This window comes from Mugil cephalus, chromosome 23 (genome assembly GCF_022458985.1).
Source record: "Mugil cephalus isolate CIBA_MC_2020 chromosome 23, CIBA_Mcephalus_1.1, whole genome shotgun sequence".
NCBI classification, from domain to species: domain Eukaryota; kingdom Metazoa; phylum Chordata; class Actinopteri; order Mugiliformes; family Mugilidae; genus Mugil; species Mugil cephalus.
The window spans coordinates 9,926,528-9,951,563 of NC_061792.1; the positions used below are offsets into that span (position 1 = coordinate 9,926,528).

At 46.2% G+C, this 25,036-nt stretch overlaps 2 protein-coding genes across 9 annotated transcripts in view; both read right to left on the minus strand.

Annotated features, from left to right (window-relative positions):
• nbeal1 (neurobeachin-like 1) overlaps positions 1–17,390 on the minus strand; it is a 37,653-nt gene extending 20,263 nt beyond the window's left edge. For 2 of the 6 annotated variants that reach the window (XM_047576560.1, XM_047576557.1), the window contains exons 1-14: positions 17,276–17,390; positions 16,385–16,771; positions 9,142–9,233; positions 8,179–8,340; positions 8,004–8,085; positions 7,750–7,877; positions 6,034–6,116; positions 5,099–5,184; positions 4,624–4,990; positions 4,435–4,541; positions 2,818–2,904; positions 1,184–1,267; positions 757–855; positions 21–592 (exon numbers count right to left, since the gene is read on the minus strand). In XM_047576560.1, coding sequence (XP_047432516.1) covers positions 21–592; positions 757–855; positions 1,184–1,267; positions 2,818–2,904; positions 4,435–4,541; positions 4,624–4,990; positions 5,099–5,184; positions 6,034–6,116; positions 7,750–7,877; positions 8,004–8,085; positions 8,179–8,340; positions 9,142–9,233; positions 16,385–16,435 — 2,000 coding nt within the window. In that variant the 5' untranslated portion in view covers positions 16,436–16,771; positions 17,276–17,390. Of the gene's footprint in view, positions 1–20; positions 593–756; positions 856–1,183; positions 1,268–2,817; positions 2,905–4,434; positions 4,542–4,623; positions 4,991–5,098; positions 5,185–6,033; positions 6,117–7,749; positions 7,878–8,003; positions 8,086–8,178; positions 8,341–9,141; positions 9,234–16,384; positions 17,049–17,275 lie in introns of those variants that run through there. The other 4 variants (XM_047576559.1, XM_047576561.1, XM_047576558.1 and 1 more) reach the window with 4 other exon arrangements.
• A 1,349-nt stretch (positions 17,391–18,739) lies between these two features.
• On the minus strand, positions 18,740–24,954 carry stradb (STE20 related adaptor beta). Of its 3 annotated transcripts, none has more exons than XM_047576431.1 (12): positions 24,697–24,954; positions 24,018–24,317; positions 23,385–23,465; positions 22,187–22,289; positions 21,969–22,090; positions 21,783–21,891; positions 21,539–21,662; positions 21,282–21,453; positions 21,043–21,147; positions 20,492–20,748; positions 20,361–20,403; positions 18,740–20,294 (listed from the first exon to the last, which is right to left on the minus strand). In XM_047576431.1, exons 2-12 carry the CDS (start codon positions 24,027–24,029, stop codon positions 20,121–20,123), a joined length of 1,302 nt encoding a protein of 433 aa, XP_047432387.1. In that variant the 5' UTR covers positions 24,030–24,317; positions 24,697–24,954; the 3' UTR covers positions 18,740–20,120. The 3 variants fall into 3 exon arrangements, with proteins under 3 accessions (XP_047432387.1, XP_047432389.1, XP_047432388.1); XM_047576433.1 differs by having other exon boundaries at positions 23,279–23,465; positions 24,697–24,953; XM_047576432.1 differs by lacking the exon at positions 23,385–23,465.
• Between the last annotated feature and the right edge of the window lie 82 nt (positions 24,955–25,036).

Here is a 25,036-nt window from a genome sequence, read left to right on the forward strand (position 1 = left end):
AAAGCGAACACTCCTCCCACCTGTAGAGCTGTTTCCTCTTGTCTTTACTGAGTGGGCCCAGCTGGTCCTGGTCCAGCGACAACCAAGCGAGGAAGCTGAACGCAGACCCCGGCCAACGCTGCACTGTTGGAACTACAATTCCCGCCATGCTCGGTGACAAGTCGAAGTACTGCATGGCACACTCCAGGCCCTGCTTGCGTACCATGGCCAGGAGGGCTCTCAAGGCGGGACCTACGTGCGGATGCGCTTGGCTCGGCTCCGGAGGCCTGAGGAGGCGCAGGAGTCCCAGCAGTTCCCTGGCGCTCAGGGACTGGGAGCCGAGCGAGCCCACGAGTCCCAGCAGGCTTTCGGCGCAAGCTCGGTGGAGTCGTTCGTGGCGATCCAGCACTGCCAGAGCCTGCATGACCATGGCGGCGTTGACACAGGTGGCGCGGGTCTGGCGGTTGAGGCAGCTGAGGCGGCGCAGCCAATCGGCCGTGAAGAGCTGCAGCTCTGATGACTCCAACTCTGGGAGCCACTGGACGAGCAGCAGCAAAGGCTCCACGTTGCTAATGCCCAGGAGGCCGACTGAGGAGTGCTCACCCTCCACTGCCTGGATGTATGCACACAGGAAACATTATAGACACCCAGAATAACGAGAGCTAGCACTGCGGGTTAGAGGATGAGGTAACTACATATATTATTTAAAATTGATCAATAATAATTAACATGGTAGACAAGTCTACAACAACAAATAATGGAGGAAATCAATCTCACCATGTTCATCAGCTCTTTAAGAAGGTGTCGGGATGGCTGCCCGAGAGAGATGAGCACTTCGTACAGGTGATTGTAACCAATCCTTTCCTTAAAAACCTCCTACAGGGTGGCAAAAAAGGAGGATAAATAATCTAACTTCTGGTCAGAGTGCACAGTTTAAAGGGACATGGTTAAAATCTTAACCCACTTAATTGTGGTGTACCTCAAGGCTCAGTTTCAGGCCCTATGGTTTTCCCAATTTACTTGCTTAAAATTAAACTATTTGTCTTCTGATCTGGAAAAATGTATGACTCCTGTAATTTTATTCACTCTTAAAACTAAACTCTTCTTCTCTAGTCAGCATGAAATGTGATTTTTTAAACTTTTGTTGTATTTTCAATCGAATTAATTAATCAAATAAGCAAATAACAGCAAACGTCAACATTACCTTTGCAGCTGGAGATTTGTGCATGACTGTCGTCAGGGCTTTGATGGTTGCTACAGCAAGGGAGTCTAGTCGCCCTTGAAACACCTGGAAAAAAAAAATATTGAAAAATTAACAAACTACAGCTGATCATTTAACCTTTTAGCAAACCAGATTGGTAGTAAAAGATGATTGGTCACACGTCAAAGTTGCTCTTTTTTCAAAGCATGCAATCAATTTGAAGCCACAACGCTAAAATAGTCAAGGTATTAAAGGCCGTAAAATATATAGATCGATACGGGTATTGATTCAATTAGTGAAAAGTGAGTAAAATCGCTGATGATGGTTAGGACCCTGTGTTTCACTGCAGTAGAGGCTGGCTTCAAAGCCTCTACTGCAGATGTGAAAGCGAAGATAAAGAAAGTGTTGTCTTTCTGCTCCAGGTAAAAAGCAATCCTTTTAATAGCATGAAGATGTCACTGGAACAGGAAGCTCTCTTCTCTTTTATTTATTTATTTTTTAACTTATTACTCTCACACACAAACACACAAAGGCATGCAACCCATGAACACAAGCGAAACCGTGACCGTAAAAAAAACACAAACACATCTCTATCCAGCTCCGTCCTGCTCATGTCCACCATGTTCTGGGTCAGACAGAAATTAACATGCAGCTTTGGACTGGTGTTTCCGACAGAGAGTCTCGGACCGGCTGGAGAGGTACTGTGGCAAAACAAATTAAAATAATGATATAAAAAAAAAACTCAGATCATCATCATCATCATGATCATCACGGAGTCCAGATCACCTCAACACCGCTGAACTCTGTGAGAGCACACACACAAGGCCATTGTGATAGCATTCCAGCAGAGCCCACAGGCAGTATATACCGCAGAAAACCAAAACCAGGACGATGTGGAGGGGGAAGAGAAGGGAGGGCCGGGGAAGTGTGAGGAGGAAACTGGAAAATGGCAATAAAATAAACGACAAAAGCTGTGAAGGAGGTAAAGAAGTCGCTCCACAGCAAGACACCAAAAGTTGCACTCTGAACGGGCCACTACTTGACAATTTTTTTTTTCATATAGGCGCTCACCCTGGAAATAACAAAAGCTTAATGCTTTAAACACAACGAGCAGCTTGTAGCATCAAGTTACAGCTGCTATAAAAACAAAGGCACATCTGTGTGTGCAGGTTTGTCCACCTGTACTCGCATTATCCTGATCAATGGAGGGATTATACCTTATAAAAGGTTGCTCTGTGAATAGAAAAAGAGCGCACAAAGACTAGAATGGAAGAGGGTTTACTCCCGAAGGGGAACAAGTAACCTCTCTGTGTGCGAGATGATCCAATGAAATGAGCTTGACAAGAGTCGTAATTTAACTTATAACCTGCTGGGTCAGATCGGTGAAAGGAGATTATCGCATCTCTAATAATAACTTGGATAAAAGTTTTAAAATTGGGATCCAATTTATTATCCGAGACGAGGCATCGAGAGGGTCTTGCTGTGGAGCGGCTCTGGTGAGGTGAAGGTTGTGGGACTTGGCAGCAGCAGCAGATGAGGATGAGGATGAGGATGGCAGGGAGGTGGATTTTGGTGGAAGGAAGGGGTTGAGGGGGGGTAGGTTCAGGTGGGGAACGGGTGGGTCTTTCTCGTGGTACCTGAGTGTCCCTCTCTCCTGTCAGTAACCTGTTGTTGGTTATATCTTTCTGGTCCTTGTCTGCCGCCGTGCACCTAGCATTAACCAGCTGACACACACAACAGGCAACATGTCAACATAGCACGTGGGGAGGCTTTGTCGAAAGAGAACGTGGAGACGAGGGGACAGACAGAGGAGGACAGTGCAGGAGGGACGAAAGATGTTGTAAGTGACGGGGGGGACGGGACGGTGGGAACGGGGGGATTGAGAGGTTAAAAGCCATGACCCTCGGCGAGGGGCGTCGCGCTGCGTGGAGGAGGCGTGTTGGTGATCCAGCCTTGCTGTGGGGAGGCAAACATGCAAGGTGGCAAAATGCTCTTTCTCACACTGACACTGGAAGAACATGACACACGAGATAAACCAAATGTGTTTCCAAATGACCTAACTACAGAACATATAACTACTGCAGATTTAATAATAAAGACATACAATCAAATGTGGTCTATAGAGTAAAATGCTGCTTATACACATCAGTAATAATATTTGGTTGATTAGACATTTTTTTATATATATATACACGTATAATTTCCCGCTACAATTTTTCCATCACAAATGTATATATCTATAAATACACATTAACGTGAATCCAGTGAAATCCCACTGTGTCCCTACTACTTTTAGCCGTATTTAAAGTTAAAACTTGAATTTCAGTCAGTTATTTTCTTTATCTGTCAACAAACCACACCAGTTATGTTTATGTATGTTTACAGCAGTAACGGGATCCCTACTTAATCTCTCCACTGGTTTGGCCTGAAAAACGTGTTATTCAGTTACTTGTCGTTTTCCCCAGAGTTGAATAAGTGAGAAAAAGCGTTTTTAAACTGGTCCAGACATTGTCCTAATCCGGCAGCTGTTAGCTTTAGCTTAGCATAGGCGCTGTAATGTAGAGTTGCCGTTTGAAAAACAAACTCAAGAATTGTCCTAATTACTTCTTGTGACCTGTGCATTCACATCGAGCACAAATGTCAGTGTATTTAACATGAAGGGATTGTTTAGGGCAGATGGGACTATATTCTGGCAAAGCACCAGGAAAACACTGCTGCCAGGCGCAAAGACACCACACAGCACCTGAAAACCAGTCACGCATGTGTGTGTGTTTTGTGTTGATGGAAGTTGGGGGCTTTCAAGCAAGTAGGGAAATTCTTGAGTTTATTTATCACTTTTGCGAACGACAACACTGCAACACTACATTACAGCGTCTATGCTTAGCTAAAGCTAACAGCTGCACCGTGACATGCTTTTTTTTCTCACTTATCCAGCTAACTAAATTTCACACAGGGGTGGCGTATGACTTTAAGATCTGGCAAGATCTGAAACCAGCCTTCTATAAAAGAAGCCCGTCGTCAAAAAACACGATTGCTACATTTCTCCTTTACACAACCGGAATAAAACAACTGCAGAAGAGCAGCGAGCTGTACCACACTACTACACAGCAGTTCCTCCTTATCAGATTATAAAAAACAAACAGCCCCAGGATCTTGGATGAGATTCAAGATACGATCAAGTACAACCAAAGACTTGGGAGTGAGGTTAGAGCTTATCATATCTGAGGCGTGGAAATAAAGGCCCGTGCTTTTACCTTGCTGTTCTGCAGCAGCCGCGTCAAATGCTCGAAGCAGTTGCTGTTGAGGAAGATGGCTTGGAGTACTGGCCTGTCCGAACACAGGAACATGTCCCTGATAGTGTCTGAAAGGGCGGGAGGAGAAACCGTAAGAGACCGGCGAAGACGCGGAGAACCGCACGAAAAAACCCGAAAAGAAACCGTTACCTAGCATGTTTACTTGCAGCGCCACGAAACGAGTCTCCCAGTGTCGACCCAGCGTCTGCACTCGCCCCTTGGCTTGCTGCTGCTGCTGCTGCCGGGCGGCGACGACGGCCGCCGGGTCCGAGTTGAGCAGCTTGAAGTAGTTCTCCAGCACGGAGGCGATCTCCACCTGCCGCTGGTCGGAGCTGGAGGCCAGGAGGCGCTGCACCACCTCCCTCAGGCAGCCCAGGGTCAGCAGGGCCTTGCGGTCGGGGGCCTCGCTGTCCCAGTCCTCGCCCTCGTCCGACGAGCAGCTGCCCATGGAGCAGTCGGCCAGCACCCGCATCAGCACCTCCATGGTGGCCGGGGAGATGGCAAGGAGGGCGTTCCTCTGGCGGGGGGAAGAAGGGGGGAGATGAAAGGGAGGAAAGTGAGCCCGGTGAGAAAGTTAAAAGGCCCGATTGCCGCTTGTGACCTGTGAGTTAGAGGGTCCTCTCACCTGATCACCAGCCACTATGGCTCCAAACAGGTGCAGCAGGCAGCATTTCAAACTCTCCTTCAGGTGTTCGCTCTCCTGGAAGCACTCTGTAACACACAAACACAGCATAAATGTTATGACGGGATTATGTCATTTATGCAAATATCACCGCCAAACAAGCTATCAGCTCGCAGGAAACTTTCCTCAAAGTTCCCTCACTATCTATAATCTGACAATGCAAACACATACACACAAAAAAACAAAACAGCTTTATTTGTTATGTACAAACTGACATGACAGCAGAGATAGGACTTCAGTTATCACGCACAAAGACACACAGGTATGTAGCAGCCCTGCTGGTAACCTCTGGGTCATGGTGGTCCCAGTCATCCATTAACTCATCTGTCAACACGTCCGACTGGAGGGAAGGAATCTGACATTTTGGCATTTTGGCTCCGTTACGTCTACGTCCTTTAATCCAATCATGCAAATACCAAACTAGACTCTTTAACTACTATAAAATTAACATACGGAACGCACACAAACACACACGAAAAGACACACACAGTCTTTCTGGCTGCTCCTCGCGTGTTATCTTTAGTGCCAAACCACAGCAGCCACACACAAGACATAGGACAGAAGAGAGTATTTGTTCAAAATGGCCGCCAGCTGAAGTAGCTTTACAGACACCATTCGCTGTCTGCTCATCCCGACGCCTGGCAAACAGGAAAAAAAAAAAAAAAAGGGACACAAAGAGTGGATTGAAGGGGAACCAGAGAGGGAGGCAGCGGGATAGAGAGTGACTGCAAAAAGGGGAGATCTTAGAGAAAAGATGGTGGATGGAAGAGGAAAGAACGGGTTGTTCTGTAATCTTTGGGAAACAGCAGGAGACCGGACCACAATAGTGTTACATGTAAAGTAATAACAGATTGGTGAAAAACAAAAAAGAGACTTACGGTAAAAGAAAGGAACAAACTCAACAGTGAGTGGCGCTGCTTTGTACTTCTGCCTGCTCCTCTCTACTGTACCCAGCTGTTCCCTGGAAAAATTAAAAAAAAAACACATACAGCAAAAAGTGAAGGGCAATTAATCTTCTTAACTTTCTTTCTTGGACAAACATGAACTATAATTTGGGGATTTCCCATGTATTTGGGTATAAATAATTCAGTGAGACTGGTGTTATATGTGGAAACTCCAGCAATGTGATCCTGGATGGTGGAAATCTGCATCTTCAATAAAAAACCAAAAGTTTGACATTATTCGAAAGGATCCCGAGCGAGACATTGGAGCGGCCAACATCAGCACTCTGACGTCCCGGGGGGCGCCAGTTGTTGCAGGAAGACGAGAATGTAAATGTGAGCGAGAGTGTGTGGGTCGCCCCGGGGGGAGAGTGGAGTAAATTTACAGAAAACACAGTAACGGTTTGTGTCTGCGGAGTGTGGACCATTTTGGACGGGGATGACTACTGCCAGTCAAACAGGAGAAAAAAAAATATAGAATGATCTACTGCAGAGTAGAGGTAAAGTTCACAGCTTTTAAACAGTGTAACGTTTTTAAAGGGGCGGGGCTTAACTGGAGGCAAAACATCTCAAACACTATAGCTTGTAAACAGGGGTTAGCATAATTCAATGGACTGTTTTGGCAAGAATGGACGAGGAAAACGCATATTTTAGAGAATATACTAATACACTCACTCCCTGAGACTGTGAGGGTTATTTTAAAAAGATGGGACCATATTAATCCCTATCCCTCTGACGCACTGGATGGATGATTTGACCAAAGGAGGACACAGAGGGGACAAAGTCTGGTCTGTCTTTATCAAATGAAGCCTCTCCAACAAAGATATTACAAGAAGTAAGTGGAACCACTGTGGAGGGTAACATAGTAAATGCAACTTCTGCTTAGAGAACCCCTGCAACATACAACTAATGTTGTGTTAGCTAGCGGTTAGCATTAGCATTAACATCTAACAATAATCCCCCAAAAAATGATTAACTTAATGTAATTTCAGTCAATTTATTCTAACACATAACATTATCAAGACTGAAACTGATGATGTATTACATATTAATCTTATCTGATATGATGTGTGCGTGTTGTTGTCTCACTCCTGTCCTTTCTTTTAATCCCCAAAGCCAAACCAAAGTTGTCTACGACTGGCAGTGGCTGGTATGTGATAAAACTTAAAGTTAGTGTTTTTGATTTTTTCGGTTTTGGCACCAAAAATACAACAAGACGACATTTTCATGGTTGAAACTGACTAAATTCCCTCTGTTTTGCCTCCAGCTAACGTCGTGACGTCACAGTGACGTAGGCCATGAAGGGGTCTATAACTAAGCTTTTTTAATTTTGATGATGTGGCATCAGTGTGCTCTGAAACACCCACATCTCCAAATAATGAAAAGATGTTTAACACTGACATACAGTACTTCTATTACATCCTACTTTAGTCTCACTGCCACTTCCTTCCTACTTTAAAGTCAGCAAACACTAAAGGAAAACCTCAAACACAGCCTAAAGGGTGTTAACTGTTTAAAGCAAGCACGTTCAGAGGAGCTATTGTTTATAGATTTTTTTTTTTCAAACCATGGGCTGTTTGGCAGATGAAAACACATCGCCTACTTAGATATGTGCTTGTGCTGTTGTGGTAAGAAATGCTTGGGCGTTTTTACCCGCATGTTCGATGTCTCCAGTTGCGGTACGGGTCGTAGAGGCTCTCGCAGAACGCCAGCGCATGACGGACGAACTCTTCCGCCTGACTCTGGTCGGCCATCTCCTTCTCTTTGGTCTTACTCTTCAGCTGTAACACGACACACAGAGAAATTACCCCCAATGCGTCTCATTGAGACGTCACTTTAACGTGTATATTTTGTGCATCCAGTGGACTGGAAACTAAATTTTACAGAACATTTTTACAGAGTCTGACCTGCTGAATATAAAGTGTTGTCATGGTGATGATGTGATTGATGTACGAGCAAGTGCCAATTTCTTCCACGTTGGACAGGTTCCTTTAAGAAGCAAGTCAACTGTTAATTTCTCCATCACTTACATTAATTAATCCTGAATATAACATATGTGTGTGTGTGTTTACCAAACCTGACCTGCAGATGATGATGAGGAACTTTAGTAGCAGCAGCGCCAGGTTTTGCTGCTCAGGCTCCAGGCCATCGGAGGCTTTCTGGACGCACTGCAGCAGCTGGTGGCGCAAAACCTGCAGGATGTTGTCTGGGAGGAGCGTTAACACCGGGGGGAGCTCCTCTGGCCTGGAGGCACAGAAGCATATAGCTCACACCACAGGCATAGGAGTTTATAATGGAGGCACTGCAGCGTATATAAAGACAGGTTCATTTGAAGGAGCAGACAATCAGTCACATGAATCCCTGGTGAATTCAGGCACTCAATACTCGGAAAGAATAACTGCATGTATGCTGCATCAACAGAGATGAGAAAGCGAGCACGTAGCCAAATCCGTGCAGCGAGAGTCAGCGGGAAAGAAGGACACATGTGGCAGCTGCAGTGGAAGGCGGAGGACAAAGACACAGCTGAAGGAGGGAATTAGATAAAACGCAGGAGAGGATATAGGAGGAAGAAGATTTAACCGGCCAAATTCCTCCACCCGTTCACATGTTATAAAATGCGACTGGCAGCACCGACGCTGTGGTGTCGGCAAACAATTTAAACACACGATACAGGCTTTTTGGATGAGCAACACAAGTCAGAGCATCACCTGCAACAGAAAAGTAACAGCTCTGCACAGAAGCATCTGTTGTGGTGCTATTTTGGTTCGTGCTGTGGATGACGCGTACTGTAATAGGTGGTTTTTAACCCACTCCTCATGAGGAGAAAACTGCACTGTGGGATTTTATTGGCTTGGCTTCGATGTGAACAGGAATGCCGCGCCAACCCGCTAATTTACACAATGACGTTGATGTACCTGCCTGTCAGACTGTGTCATTGTAGAAGCTCCAGGGCTGCGAGCAGCTCGAAAACTGAGCAAAGTTTTGGTCTACTCCCATGGTTGTTATCATCGGGGCGTCAAGTGATTGCGACTGAAAACAAGTTACCTTGAAGGTGGCTTTTCGAAGTCCACGTCGAGGCATCGCTCATAGGAGCTGATGAAAATCTCCAGCCATAGCTTCAAGTAGTCCGGATCCCTCTGAGAGAGACGGGAAAGAGGAGATAGAGGAGGAGGGGAAAAAGAAATAAAGAGATAGGAGACAATATAGTTAATTTCCTTTGTTGACAAAAGCTGTCATCCTTAAAATAAAGAAATGTCTGACAGCGGCGTCTTAAATTTTAATAAATGTTTTGTTTTCTGTGTCGTCGTGTGGTTTGTGTCACTTCCACTCCCAGACAACAATACGCCGCAAACTTTTTTAACTCTCTGTAATTCAGACGGATACAGACAGCGGATCTTTTAAAGCTACGTTTTCATCGCTTCATCAACTTCAATATGTAAACATGCCAGTTTCTTATCCTCAGGCGCCAATTACAGGACGAGAGAGACGAGATGTTGTATGCACTGTAAGAACACATATTTTATCAACACACACGAGGGCAGGAATGTTTCAGGGTGGGTAAGCGTCTTAGTCTTCCCACGGCGCACCTGTTGCTGTGGAAAACAGGCCCGGCTGCATTCTCAGGCCGAGTTTCTAACGGACGGCTGATCAGCATTTCCTAAATTCCTGGAACAATGCCCCGAGGAGGATTGGACGGTGACATCAGCGATATGACAACATGAGAGAGGAGGGCTGGACTAGCCTTAGCAACAGGAGCAAACACAAAGGAAACCAGACAGAAAAAGGTCCTGGGACTGTAAAGATTAGAGATGGACCGATATGGATGTTTTAGGGCCGATAATGATTTTTGTTTTTTACGTCAGCATTTGGTCGATACGTGCTGCCGATATCTGGAGCTGATACTGCTTTTTCTCCCACCGCGATAAAAATAATACAATGATAACAGATGTTACGTGTCTCAATTTAACTAAAAACAACAAACTGCACTATTAGCTTCCCAGAGAGAGAAAAACAAACATCAGCGAGCAAACTCCTACTTAACAACAACAGTAAAAGTAAGGACCGTTGCTAATGACTAATGTGTTGGTGCTGAGCGATAAAGTAAATCGATCTTCGTTTGATAACCGTTAAAAAAAAAAACAAAGTGCGTCGAGTGGTGCTCGACACGTCAGTAGAGGGGCAATGTATGGGCTGCACGGGGCCTCCAGCAGCACAGGGCTGCCTGATGTTGCGCCTGTCTGTAAATCTTGCCGGGGTAAAAAATAATATATATGTATCAGCGAATGCACCCGCATATCGGCAGATACCAATAAAAACACAAATATCGGCCGGCTGATATATATCGCTTGATCTCTAGTAAATATGTCTTTTAATTTTATCAGATACCTCCCTACCACCTGCTACTAGGAGTGTTCATACCTGATCTCATTAATGATTACAAGTAGTCACACAATGTAGTATGGATCTACGAACACAACTATTAAGTTTTCACATTTGAAGCTTGAACAGGTAAATATTTGGCTCATTTCCGCTACATGCAGGGTTATGGGATGTGGTTTGGCCACGCAAAGCTTTGCCCCCCATCATCAATTCATCATATGGGATCAACGGATCCCGTACAAGGAAATTCGGACCATCTGGAGGGTGCAATCTAGGTCAAGGAGGGCTGAAGAGGTGATGATAGCAGATTACGATAACACCAGTTGTAAATGAGCCAACACATTTCCCAGAGCAATAATTTAGAGGTAACTAGGTTAGTTTTCAGCGAAGTGTTCATTACCCTATCTGACGCTACCCAAATGAGGTTCACGGCCAGAAATACACATTGTTGTGCGGCCATGTGAAAAGTACGACTGTGAAAACATCCCACGGTGCCAACAGTAGATAGATATGAAGACTGACATGAGAACTAAAAGGGCAATTTACTCAGTTAGCCACCAGGTTATTGCCTAAGTAAGAAAGAATTTGTGGATTATTGCTGAAAATTGAAGAAGGAACAAACCACTGGGAAGAAAAATAAAAAAAAAATTGGGGGTTTCTGAGGACTGCAGTCTGCCTGAAGTGTGGGAGAGGGGCTGAGGCTGCTTCTGTCTGCGTGTCAGAGTGGGACTCAGCCAGAACAAAGCAGGAAGCCAGCGCTGTGCTATTCCTAGTGAAGTCATCAGAACAATTCGGCGACGCCGGCCTGCATGCGTGTGTGTGTGTGTGTGTGTGTGAGGAATCGGGAAAAGAGGGGAAGACGGAATAAGAATCAGCCACATGTGTGAATTTTGGGAGAACATTAATCATCACTCAGACTGCTGACAACAATGAGAGAAAACCACTCATTACCGTCTCCTGCCAACGCCGCTTTTTAAGCTCGAGCAGTTAGCGCGAAAAAAATTAAATAATTAAATTAGAAGAAGGATGATTTAAACCAACAGCTTCCCTCTTGGCTGCAGTTAACTGAATGACTGCGGTGTGCGAACCTCCGAAAGAATGTCCTCTTTTTTCGGCAGCAGCTTGGGAGCACAGATGCCCATTGAGGGTTTGGACGGAGGCAGGCAGGGGCACACCCTGCTCTCCAATGGCTCTGTTTATCCTTGGCCTTCATCACCGGGCCACCGGGCAAACCCACCCACACACACACACAATGATCTAGAGGCTTACAAGTAGCAATCCTGACTCAACAACAGTCACCTTGTCCCAGCCCTCACAATCATCTTGTGTCTCGAAAGTGGATCCAAACGTTTCCCGTGAGAGCATCGCATGCCTCTCATTATCATATTAGGCCCTGCGCCAAACTGCTACATCGCATTGTCGAAGATCTGTTTGAGCCGACCTCTGTAAATCAAACAAGGTCGATGCGCTCCCATCTTGAAACCGAGATCCCCCCCATTGACTCGCGCTGTTAGGTTGCACTCGGTGAGAGCGCTGATTGAGGCTCAGGGTCTATTGACAGCTCTCATTCATTTTTGTTACGCTCTAAAAAAGACAGATCAGTCCTGCTGCCTGATGGCTGAATGAGAGCGTTAGCAGGTTTTCTTGTCACACTATACTCGCTGTATTGGAAGACTTGCATCTGGCTTAGGGGTGGGAATAAATACAGATGTGGTAATATACGTTTTCTTCTGATACAATATCAATTTTAAAAGAAAATCATGATACGTATCGTGCCGATATCCACCTCTAATCCATCCGTGCAAAACTGTGATTGTTATTTTTATGTACAACGATTGCTCAGAGTCAAATAAAGCTGCAGAGAAACTACAGATCGACCAATATAGATTTTTTTTTAGAGCCGATACTGATACTGGCCGATGCTGCCGGCTTTTCTGAGCCAATACTTGGAGCTGGTTCTGCTTTTTCTCCCTTTTACATAATAAAAATGACACAACGATAACAAAGTCTCAAGTCTCGATTTAACCAAAAACATTTATTGAACTCACAGAATATTTAACGCTCTTATGCATACCGATACCGATACAGACACCGATACAGACAGGGGGTACAGATACCAGTAAAAAAAACGCAAATATCTCTAATATGAACATTCAAATATCCACTAGTCACTAGTTTTTCTCATCAATAAATGCAATGAAAACGCTTTCTCTGTCATACACAGAGGTGGAATTTGCATATGTTCGCTATTTCTGATTGAGGAAGCAAGTGCACACAACGTTTCTAAAACAGTCAAATGAGGACACCTGCATTGCCTCTTGGTTACACAGCTGTCAACACAATAACTACCCATTAAAAGAGAGTCTCAAATGCACACCTACATCAATTAATCCCACAACCATATCACAGCGAGGTATCGGTGCCAATTCAATGCAGCCACCGTAGAACTGGTTGCATAGTTTGATTTACTTGATCGACTTGTTATCAGGTGCCAGTGTGCGAAGCGCTTGTACGTAGATGCCCGAGCCGCCCAGACAGGCGCGGTCAGCCGGCTGCTTGCTCATCTCAGGGCGACCTGGCACAAAGTCACTGCAACCACAAAGGTCTCCTCCCTGCAGCTTTAAAGGACGTCCGCGGTCTGCCTGCTTCTGCTGGCCGGCATCACTGCCAAGCGACAGGCCATGACGTCGCCGGCAGAGATGTATTTATAGAGGGCGGCGGGAGGGGTTAAAACCACAAGAGGCATGTCTGATACGTTGCGTCGGTGACATCAGCGCTGTTCCAGATATATTCATAGCGCGGCGGAGGAAAAAGAGGAGGTTTTAAGAGTGAGAAAGAAAGCTAGCCTGAGGGAACTAACTTTGCGGAGTGTGGTGAACAGCGGAGATTAGAGAGCAACAAGGAAACAAGCAGCAAAGCCGTAAAAAAAAAAAAGATCCAAGTAATCTACTGCACTTTCTCCTCCTCGACTGCTAAAATTCATTTTCCCACTTCTTCCTCAGACTGTTTCCACGCTTCCTCCTCCAGTAAGCGCACTGACATTTGCACAGAGGTTGGGTAATATGCAAATTACCGACGTTTTCTCCGGTCTAGCCAAAATGAAACTCACCGACGAGGGCGGGGCGGGGGTGACAACGGATGACGGGATGACGGGTTCTGCGAGCGTTAAAAAGAAAATCCCTGGTTTTGTGGACAGCTAAAAGGGAGTGTGGATTTCTCCTCTAGAATTAAGATACCGGGGCTCAACTTTAAAGCCCTTGAAGGGTGAAATCATGCCCCTGGCTGTCGAGGCATGTGCCCCGTGGCTGCGAATTAACGGGGCTTTTGCCGCAGCAGACAAAGGCTTTAAGAAATATAACCGGCATTATTCAGAAGTCTGCTAAATCCACCGCTTTCTCCGCCAAGAGAAGTGGATAATATACCGGGGAAAGGAGAGCAGGCTCTGCAGTGGAGTGTTGTTGACAGTGGACACTGTACCGACCGGCGGCACCGTCTGCTGAGGCATGAACCAATGACAGGCAACTAAGAGGATAGTAGGTTACATAACGGTCTTAGCTGTCGTCTCGACCTCTTAGCCCTCTACAACTCCACAAGCCGGAGTCAACCCCTGCATATTCTCACTGCCACGATCAGAAACCTACACGAAACCCTGCATCTCCACAAATCCAATATTTAAGAGGGGATAGCGAGCAGCGCATGTGTCTTTTATGGCCTCATAAATACCCCCGACAGCCAAAACAATTCTCGTGATGCATCGTCAGGGGGACGGACGACGGACTTCCTGTGGTGTCTCAGGGATGGATCCCTTGGGTCCGGCGGTTTTGCAGTGTGGGGGTCTCTGCGGCGCGGCCTGCAGATGCCAGGTCGGATTGGGGGTAGTCTGAAGGCCAGATCAGCGCTTTAAAGCCTTTCGCAGCGTTCCTTGAGCCGTTTCTTAGCTGCAGTACGGCAGGGAGTATTATCCTACTGGGAGGGGGGGGAGGTGGCTGGTGTCGAGCGAGGAGGAGGGGAGGGGGGGGCGGGGGGGGGGGGGGGGGTGTCTGTTGCTACGGGTGGCGGGTGCGTTCAGTCAGCAACAATGTTTAGGTGGGTGGTACGTGTCACACACGAATGCCTGGAGAACGTCTCCATCTTTAACTCAACTGTCGGTGGTTTTAATGTTATGGCTGATCGGTGTATCATCATATACTAAATCAGAAGTGCAGCTTTGAAGTTACAGCATGATCCTCCATACACAGATATTATATTACAGGTTAAAAGCAAAAAAATGTGACTTTACAATGTACAAAGTTCTGCTTTTACTCTTTACAAGAGTCTGTCTGAACGCAAACTCGGCCTCTTTCTCTTTTCGCACCGAGGAACTGGGCGACGATCAGGTGAATGGTAATGTCGGCCGAGAGATAAACAATCAGTCAGGCGGCCGCCGCGCAGAACCGGACGAGCTGGTTTCCCACAGCGAAGCGCAGGGCGGCTGGTGTATTGTAAAAAAAAAAAAAAAAAAGCGTCTCCTCAGACGGAACGAGTGTTGACCTCTGAGAGGAATTGCAGCAATGTCGTGTTTGTAATGTAAATCATTAAACGGTCGGAGGCCACGAGGGAGGGGAAATAATAAAACAAACACCTTCCGAGTCGTTACGAGCGGCTCTCGTCCCAATTTAATGACTTGAAACGCCGGAAAAAACGCAGAGATGCTGTTAACGGTGTCGCGCGTGATGTGCAAACGGGCATTTCCCTGCGCACGCAAAGATAAGAAAATAGTTTTGAACAATGAGGTAGGTGGGTTGTGGAATAATTAACCCTTCGGTGGGACACGGGGGGGGTCAGACAAGAATCTGGCCTCACGCACAAACATTCCTCATCCGATTTAGGCCACGTGACTGCAGGTTCTCCCTACAGGCGACATATAACGGCAACAATAACACACACATGTAGCGTAGAGACGACCTGACGTCTCAGCATCTTTCACTCCACGCAGACATAAACACTGGTGCACCCTGGCTCAAAGCCATAATGAAATGAAATGATCCTCCCTGGGCAGAATAAAACTCAGTCAATGCAAATACGCAGCCCTGCTATGTGTACACTCGCAGTAATTGCTGGCATTTTCACAGGTGACTGTGACAAGTGTGTGTGGCTGAACGCTCCCGTTAAAGGAGAAAGACCAAAACACAACCGCAAACACTGGTGCAAGAAGCTCCATCCCTGTCCTGTCCTGTCCTGTCCTGTCCTGTCAGATGTGATGCATCCACCGGGGTGAGAGGACCGTGTGTTATTGTGGAGGATTACCATCAGGAGCGAGTGTGTGGCTGCAGCCAGGCTCGCGTGAGGAGCGGCTCAGGCCGAGTGAATTAAATCTAGCCAACAGCCAACTGTCCGCGCTACAGTGTCATTCATTCACCCCCGCCGTAAAGCCAACGCAGCGTCATCACGTTACCAGCATCCCTTGAGGTGGTGGCGTTCGAAATACTACTTAGTGAGCCACGATATGAAACATTCGCAGCAGACATCACGTTGCAGCGTCGCTCTAATTAATTATTCATTTATAAACCTAAAGTGCCCCCCTGCCAATAAGGAGCTTCGTGATGTTGTAAGCGGTTTCATTAGTCTGCAGTTTTACCGCAGTGGTTTATACTAGCTTTTACGAGGGACTTCAGAGGTTTTTGCACCCGGAAAAGTGACATTATCACTGCATTAACTAACCGCGACCCGGTGATGCAGATATGCCCAATAATCTGCTATAAATACGCGAAGAATAAGCCCTTTTACAAGGAGGAAATGCCATCACACTGCCCATGACTTCACCCTCTGACATTTCCCTGGCTCTTGCACATGAGGCAAAACATGTGTGTGTGTGTGTGTGTGTGTGTGTGTGTGTGTGTGTGTGTGTGTGTGCAGGAATACACTTTACCTTGGTGCAGTAGAGCATCCAGACCTCATACAGTCTCTCCTTGGAGGCCATGGTGCCTCGGGAGGTGGCACCCCCGTCAGGCTGCGGTGTCCCACCGAGGTCACTTCCCTGGCAGCTTCATGGTCTCCAGTCACGAGCTGAACCCCTTCGCCTCGGCTTCACTGCTCAACTGCATGGTCGTCCCAACTAATAATAATAATAATCCTTTCAAAATTAAATAATAATAATAAAAAAATGCACCAAAAAGAAAGCAAAGAAAAGTTTCCCAAAATTATTCCATGGCAGAGGTCTTGGATCAGCTGGGCCTTGGTCTTCCACTCCTCTTTTTTTTTTTCTTTCCTTCTTCTCCCCCAGTTCCTCTTGGAGGTATTCCCAGCAGTGTTTGCGCTATCAAGAATAACAACACAGGCGATTACATATCGCGGTAGGCGGATGTTTGGTCACGGTGAGTCAAATGGCGAAGCTTTTTTTTTTCACTGCAACAAAACACCTCCACAAACGTTGCTCCCCGTGCACTTTGAGCTGGACGCACCGAGTCGCTTTAACTACACAACCGCAAGCAAACACAGTCGTTAACGTGTGTCTCTCTGCAAACAAGCCTCGCTCCGCGCCGTGAAAGCTGCACAACGCCCTCGCTCACCCTCGATAAACACTACTGTGCTAAAGACTAGCTGTCAAAAAAAAAAAAAAGAGACCATTTCTATTTTTTAAGCCCCCCTTTTCTCCTCCTCCTCCTCCTCCTCCACCTCCTCATGTGACAGAAACGCCTCGTCCGCGCGAGCCCGTCCGGATACAGGAGGCTCGTTGTAAAAGCGACCGACGCGCGCAAAATTGCGATGACAAAAAAAAAGCAAAACCTCGAAACCGTCGAGGACTTGGAAGACCACTCACCTGTGAAGCCGAGCGAGCAGCTGTCACTGACGCCGTTTTCCAGAGTTCCTCTCACTGTGTCAAAACTAGCCTCGATGACGACAACGCGCATGCGCCGGGAAGCAACTTCACGGATTTATTTCAGAATAAGAGTCCGGATAATAGGATGTTTTGCACCGTCTCATCATATCCACAGTTACCTCTTGTTTATAACTCTGTCATTTTTGCAGCCATATTTATTTCATCTATTTTCTTCTACTTATTCTATAACTGCCATTTTCTTTCTTTTTTCTGTTCTTTTTACTTTTTGTTGTGTATTATTGTTGACATATGTTGTGGTTTTAGCCGTTGTTGGACATTAGGTGCACCAGTTACAAGTCAAGCAAGTTTTTGATGGGTTATACCCACAGATTTTCCTATTTAAAGCTTGAACTTCCCACTAGTCCCTTAGAAGTGAAGAAACTAACTGTACAAGTTCAGCTGCCTTTTTTAAAAATGCTTTTTGGATATACCATGACCTGGATGACTTTAGTATGTATACACACACAAAACATAAACCGAGACGAGTCTGTTAAATAGTCTGTGTGCAAGGAGAGAGCGATCAACCACAATCTTAGCTGTACGCTTCAGAGTCCTGGAAGCGAACAGCTCATCGGGAGACTTCAGACTGCAGCTGATCAGCTTCTCTGCAGAGCGAATGGCACGCTGCAGCATTCCATTTGGTGACTGAGTTGGCGAGGATGGGCTCACTGATGAAAGCGAAGAAGTGCACCATCATTGTCTTTGGCAGGTTAAATTTATTCAGCTGCCACAGGAAGTTGCACCCATTTGGGATATGATGGTGCCCAGGAAAGGACTCTGTAGTCCGTGATCATCACCACTATCTTTGTTGTTGCTGCAATCCTATTTAATTTTCCGGGTGCATTAAAAGACTACACTTCTTCTTTGCAGCATATGTAATATTCAATTATAATTATTTCAAAAGTAGGTGTGAAACTTTTAAGTTAAAGAAATTCAAAGGAAAACAATAAGGACGGCTCTTATTTTATAGGATTACGTAAACCGGATGCAGTTCAAGCACAACACCGCTTCCAGCCATGTTCCGGATTAAACTGCTTTCGTGTTAGGAAAGTCTACGAGTTTCTTTTGTATCACTTTTTATAAGGAAAAAATAAAATAAATAAATAAAAATAAAACAGCGGTCAAAATGCGCGTTCAAACGTTCGTCATAATGTTAAAGTGAGTTTGCGACAGTTTCTCTACTTTACGTTGTCGATGTGGACCTACGTGGTTGCTAAGGGCTGGGCACTGTTGCAGAGCCTCATGAGAGTGATGGTGTGATGCCGCGTAGTGGAGAAGAAGAGAACTGCTATTTATCATGGTCAGTCAAATAAATACTACTACTAATAATAATAGTAAGAAGAAGAAGAAGAATTCACACATGAACTGCACCACTTTCCACAAAAACAAAACTAAAAGCCAACAGGAAGTTTGGAAATCCAGTTTTGTATCATATCATTTATAATATGTGTGTATATATTTATATATAAGGCTCACACAGCTATCATGTTTGATATGTACTGCAAGTCACAGTTCTCACACAAAGTACACGTAATCACAGTTACAGAGATATCGTCATATTCTGAATGCAGGTTTCATTCAAACATAAAGGCATTGCTGGATAGGTGGGCACAGGGGGGCACAGTAGAAACACTCTCTTGGAGAGTCACCGATGACCAGGACGGGGAAAGATTTTCCTCTATTTTCTAACCGCTACATGGAGATATAGTCTATTGCTCACTGCACAGTTTGTCCCTCGGGCACGATGGCAAGTTTTAAAATTCCTACACATGAACACTGTGTTCATACTTGTTCAAACATACAGCAGAGACATATTTACAGGTGATTACGGGTAGATTAATGAACGTCGTTGTACAGGGATAGTGTGGTACAAAAAAAAATCAAGTCTAATTATAGTATAAAGCTGCCATGGAGTCAGGTAGTTAGCATTTACAGCCTATACAGTATTTGTTTAAATTTTGGCAAAAGTCGCCGTTAAAAAGGAGTCATATTTTATTTTGACCGTTCCTCCACTTTGTAGTGTACCGATGCATTCAAAGACAACTCGTTCCGAGTTACCTCAATACTGATAAACGAGTTATAGGAGTTATAAAGAGCATATTTTCTCACTGAAGACGCCAAAGAAAATACTAAGCTCTTAATTTGAAAAACTGCACATATGACCTTTTATGTATCTCAGTATTCGTTATTCACAGTCTGAACGCGTAATAGCAGGTTAAAAAGATAAAATCCACCTTCATGTACTCTCTTACTTCACTTTTTTTTTTTTTTTTAGTACCTATTAAGATACAACTTCTCGGTGTATTCACTTCCTTATTTCAGGTACAGTTAGTGGCATTGCAGCATAAAAGCAGCTACTATAGTCACCACCCTGAACTGAATGTGACTGGTATGAATGGAAGTTACCAGACATACCGTCGTATTTCCAGGGTGATTTATTTTTTTTTCCTTTAAGTTGCGACTTAAAGAGGAAGTGTTTGATTATTAGTGTTATGTCCTACCACTCGTATCCAGTCCGTTATTATTAGTATGGATCCGTGTACGAGTGGAGCAGCTTCTTCGATTCCAGCACTTTCACAGTCACCTGACTCAAAAATCCCATTATATATCAGACAAACATGACAAAAAAAACAACAACTACAAAACTGTTTTTAAAAAGGCTCAGAGAGTCGGGGGTTAATGGTGATATAAAATAAAAATAAAAGCACAGTAGGATTTGGCCTCATTGCTTTTCTTTGATTGTCTCGTGTTTGGTTTGCTAGTCGGGGGTTTTGTGGAAGGGGGGTTAGGAGAAGTCCCACACTGCTTCTGTGGTGTCCGGGGTGGAGGGTGGTGGTGGTGGTGGGGCGTGGCAGGAGGAGGGGGCCGGGGGGCTGGACACTGGAGGGTCCTCGGGGCTGGTGAGGGGTACTGCTGGGTACATGAGACTGAGGAAGGAGTCTCTGGTGTGCCTCTTCACCTGCAAAAACAGCAGTTTAATAATCCACACCTCCCATTCACACACACTTTTGTGCGGCGAACCCACCTGCTTGAAGAAGGCGTGGGTCAGCAGCTCGGATGCAGACGGCCTGCGGAAGACAAAAACGAACCCAGCATTAAAATCTGCGAGTGTGAGTCGCATTAAAACTGTCAAATGCACATTTTTCTTGTAATGACCTGCGCTCAGGCTGCTGCTGCAGACACAGCTGGACCAGGTTGTGCAGTGTGGCCGAGTGGTTTTTGGGGGCGGGGCTCTGCGGCCGGTCGGTGGGCGGCGCGGTGGCGCTGTGCGTCAGGCTTCCCGTGGCCACGCTCTCCCCGATGCCGGAGTCCACGCCGGACCGCGACACCTTCAGCCCCCCCAGCTCGCCCAGGGGGAAGGGTGCCACGTCCAGCAGGCAGCAGTGGGAGCCGCGAAGCTTCTGGAGGAGCATCTGAGCGGACGAAGCAACTTTTGTAATTTGAAAAGCTACGTAAGTAGACCCCAAACTAGTGCTATTTATAAATATTCATTCAATATTAAGCTATCATTTATCCCTTTACTAAAATATGTTGGATTCATGTTAATGTGTTGTTAAAGAAATTTAAATTTGTGAGGAATTTAAAAAAAAAATATATGAAAAAAGTCTAATCAACCAAAGAATTTGCGACCTCCCCCTGCAGTACCTCTGTGGGCCACTAGGGGGTAGCGGATCCCCCGTTTGAACACCTCTAGATTAGACCATTACCTGAGTGGGAGGCATGTCCTGGAAAGGCACCCTTCCACTGACCAGCTCGCAGGCCACGATTCCCAGACTGTAGATGTCTGACTTCACTCCGTAGCCGTGCAGGTCCTACTGAGGACAACAGCGCAGGGAGGGGAGGAGGAAGGGAGGGGGAGAGGAAGGGAGGGGGCAGACGCAGTGAGGCTGAAACGTGCGGCCGTGACACATTTGGAAATAACGCACCAACCCCGGTGAGTCCTGACCTGTCGCAGCAGCTCCGGGCTGAGCCAGGGCAGCAGCGCGGGGCTGTGGTGAGGCATGTCGAACACGGCCCTCACCCTCTTCCCCTCGCGCATCATGCTGTAAACACTGTGCAGCCCCGAGAGGTAGACACGCCCCTCTCCCGACAGCAAGATGTGACTGGCCTTCACGCCCCTGACAGGAGACGAGAAGATTTTAATTATCTCATTGCTTAGATACCACTATTATATTTTTTTTTGTGTGTGTGTGTCCAGCTGACCGGTGGACGTAGCCCATGCGGTGCAGGTATTCCAATGCTTTCAGCACGCCATACAGCAGGTACGCGATCAGGGATTCACTCATTCCATCTGGAAAATATGTCCTCAGTAAGGTGTCCGCAGAGCCTGCAGGCGAAAGGAGAGGCAGGAAGTAACTCATGAATCACCTCGGAGAAAAATCCCTGAAAACGAGGGCATGATTTGGCACAAATGCTTTTTAGGGATTAAAAGTCGCCACTGAATCACCATAAGCCATGAGTGGTGTCAGGACCCACAGCTGGCAGCAGGGGCTGAAGACCAGGCGGGACGTGAGCAGGTTGGGGTGACGGAAGAGCCGGGACCTCAGAACCTCGTTCTGCAGTGGGAGACACAATCAGTAAAACTGGAGCAAAACCAGATGGAGAAAAGCTCGTCCCTTAAACGCCAGCTCACCATGAGCTGCAGCAGCTCCTCCTCCGTGCACTCGTCCAGGTTGGTTTGCTTGACGGCCACCAGCTGCCCGGTGGGGATGTGGCGCGCCATGTTCACCTTGCTCAGGTTGTTGAAGCCCCTCCCTGGGAGGGACACAGTGAATCAGCACACAGTGAAATTGCTGCGAACGCTCGGACGGCGAACGAGGCAACGCAACTTCTAAACCGTGGCGTTCTCACCCAGCTCGCACAGCAGCTGGTAGTGGGCCGGCTCGGCCGACAGCCCAGTGACGTCATCGCCGCCCGCCGGGCCTTGCAGGGTGTACTCGGAGCCGTCACAACTCTGCACGCGGCACATATGAGATAAATCAGAACGGGAGGTCAGGCTCATCCGGTCAATAAACATGATACAGAACATTAAATCAATGGCTCCTCTAATTAGTCTAATCAGTCTCTGTTAATGAGCAAAGGAGGTATTTGACTCCAAAGTTGTAGACCCACTAAATAATGATTATATATACATACATATATATACACATACACATATATATATGTATGTATATATGTACACACATTTGAACCCTGTGAAAACTACAGTTTTATGCCATGTGATAACTATTTGATTCTGTTATATATAGCTATATGTGACTGCAATGTATTATTTGTTGTGTGATATTTCTGGTGCAGCCCTTTCGGTCTCTTCGCTGCATATCTCCAGGCACTCCGGGAGCCGAAGTGTGACGGTGTGAGTTTCAGTCGAGTCTGCTCTGCTCTGGTGTCGCCGCGCTGAGGTGATAAGTGCATCCAGCAGGTGGCACTTCGACACAGAGCAGAGCAAAGGGAGGGAGGGAGGGAGTGGAGGAGGAGGAGGAGGGGAGGAGGAGGAGGATGCTTGCAGTGTTCGGTGATGCAGACAGATTTATTTATTTATTTTATTTTTTTGGCTACAGTAGTTTTACAGCGACACTTGCGGAATGTGTTTCGCTGACTTTAAGCGTGCACATTCTTACCGCCTCAGCATCTTACCTGTATCACCAGGAGGAAATAAATGATGTCACACATAAGCAGTAATAATAATAATAGTAATATATATATATTCTCAAGTAGTACTTCATAATAACCAATATGAAGTACTGCATTAAGAATATATTTTAGGGTGTGGGGTGGAGGGGTTCCGTCTAGGCTGATGACATCATAGGGAAGTCATCAGGATTTAATAGAATAAATGCTACTGTTGCATTGTGGGGCTTGTAGTAAGCCCGCTTTTAATCAAATCTCCCAATTTTTTGGAAAGTCAGAGCTGGAATTTTTTATTTTTTTTCCAGTACGCACTTTAAGTCAAGTCTTGAGGAGCTCCACATACATGAAGAGTGATGATATGAGGGAAGAGCATCAGTGTGACACCTGTCTGCATGCTGACAGCGTCTCGGCTACTGACCAGGAACTGGTGGCTGATGTCCTCATAGGGTTCCTCTATGTCCATGGGCTGGACCTGAGTGTGGGAAATGCAGGAACAGTCCTGGTGGAAGGGGGGGAGGGAGCACAGGTGAGACGGGCCCAGGGGAAAGGAAAGGAAAGGGGAAAGGAAACATGGAGATTGGGAGTGGAGGCTGTGGAGCGACTTGAAAGGGAGGAGGGGGGTCAGGGATGGAGGCAGAGGAGCAAGCATCGGGAAAGATGGGCTGTGAAGGCACTCACAGGGCATTTTATCGGAAATGGTGAGTGGATTAGAGCGATGATAAGAGGTAACTGACTGACTGATGTGTCCCAGCAGAGCAAAGTAAGAGCTGCATACATAATTAGATGAGCCCATTACATGTGCGAGATTTATAGAGAGGCTACATTAGTATCTGATATTTTCCACTTTGCATTGCTATATATAAACACTCATATAACTCATAATAATAATAATAATAATAATAATATCTTATCTGGCTTGATCTGATCATATCCCACCATCAGCATGAACCAACTGCTTCGTGACTATAACTACATTTACATCCACCAGCCAGGTCACAATTCAGCGACGCGGAGGCATCGAAGCGAAAGCCATGCGGCGTGAAATCCTTACCAAGAAAGACATGGAGTCCCTTTGGCGACTGTGAGATCACAGACTTTACAGGCATTCATCCGCTCACGGGCGCGCAGGGGACCGGTCGCGATGGAGGCAGAGGAGGGAGGACTGCGTTGCGATGCGTTGTAATACGAGACGCACGGAGGATCCCCCGCTAGACTAGAAAGCATCCAGCATCCAGCATCCGACCAGCCACGGGCTTTCATCCATCCGCCTGCAGCTCACCTGGCTGCAATCAGCTGATCCAGAGGCGACTCGGCGGCGTTCGCATCGGGATGTGAAAAACGTGGGTGATTCCTGTTGAGTTGAGCGTTTTTGTTTTTTTTTTAATATCGTTTACTGCAGCCTTTGCTTGTTGTGTGCTATAAATGATAACAAGGCTGCGCTAAAAAAAAACGTCCAGAAATAATTCGCAACGCAATCACAGCGTGCACTGGTTCGTTTAGCTGCAGCCATTTCAGGGAAATCAAAGCATCATTCAAACACACGGCTAAAGTGTGCACTGATCATATTTTAGCTGACATTGCTCGGTAATTTAAGCATGAGAAATTAAGCGACAGGCTAAGCAATACTACATCTTTCGCTAAGGCTGCCGATTCAAATATGTTTCGCTGGGGAGTTGACAATATTTCGCGTAGCTGTAATTTTCTGTCAGTCATATTAGTTTGCTGTTTACCTTCTCCCCTCGACAGCAGCTCCGGCGCTTCGACGTAAACAAGTTAAAAATACGAACGAGAGTCCGATATCCTGCGCGACACAGCCTCCAAACTGTTCATATTCGGCCGATCCGTGTCAAAAACGTAAACGATAAGCGCTGCGGGGAAACTATTACTTTCAAAAACAAACCGCAGAATAACCCCCAAGCGTAAATGTAATCTTCGGAGGGGGACTTTTAATTTGACACAGATAAGTGGCGCATAATAGATACGTCACCGGGCTGAGCGTCGCCCTTTGATGAGCTCCCTCCTTCCCCACCTTTTTAGTGATGATCGATACCACCGATTTCCTTTGCGGTC

Bases quoted from the DNA above. Each gene is read 5' to 3' on its own strand.
- stradb (XM_047576431.1), bottom strand. The intron at 22,290-23,384 runs GTCAGTAGCCGA...TGCCGCGTGCAG, and splicing joins ACATCAGCCACCAGTTCCTG to AGTTGTGACGGCTCCGAGTA. The intron at 21,454-21,538 runs GTCAGCTGGACA...GTCTCCTGTCAG, and splicing joins CGCATGGGCTACGTCCACCG to GGGCGTGAAGGCCAGTCACA.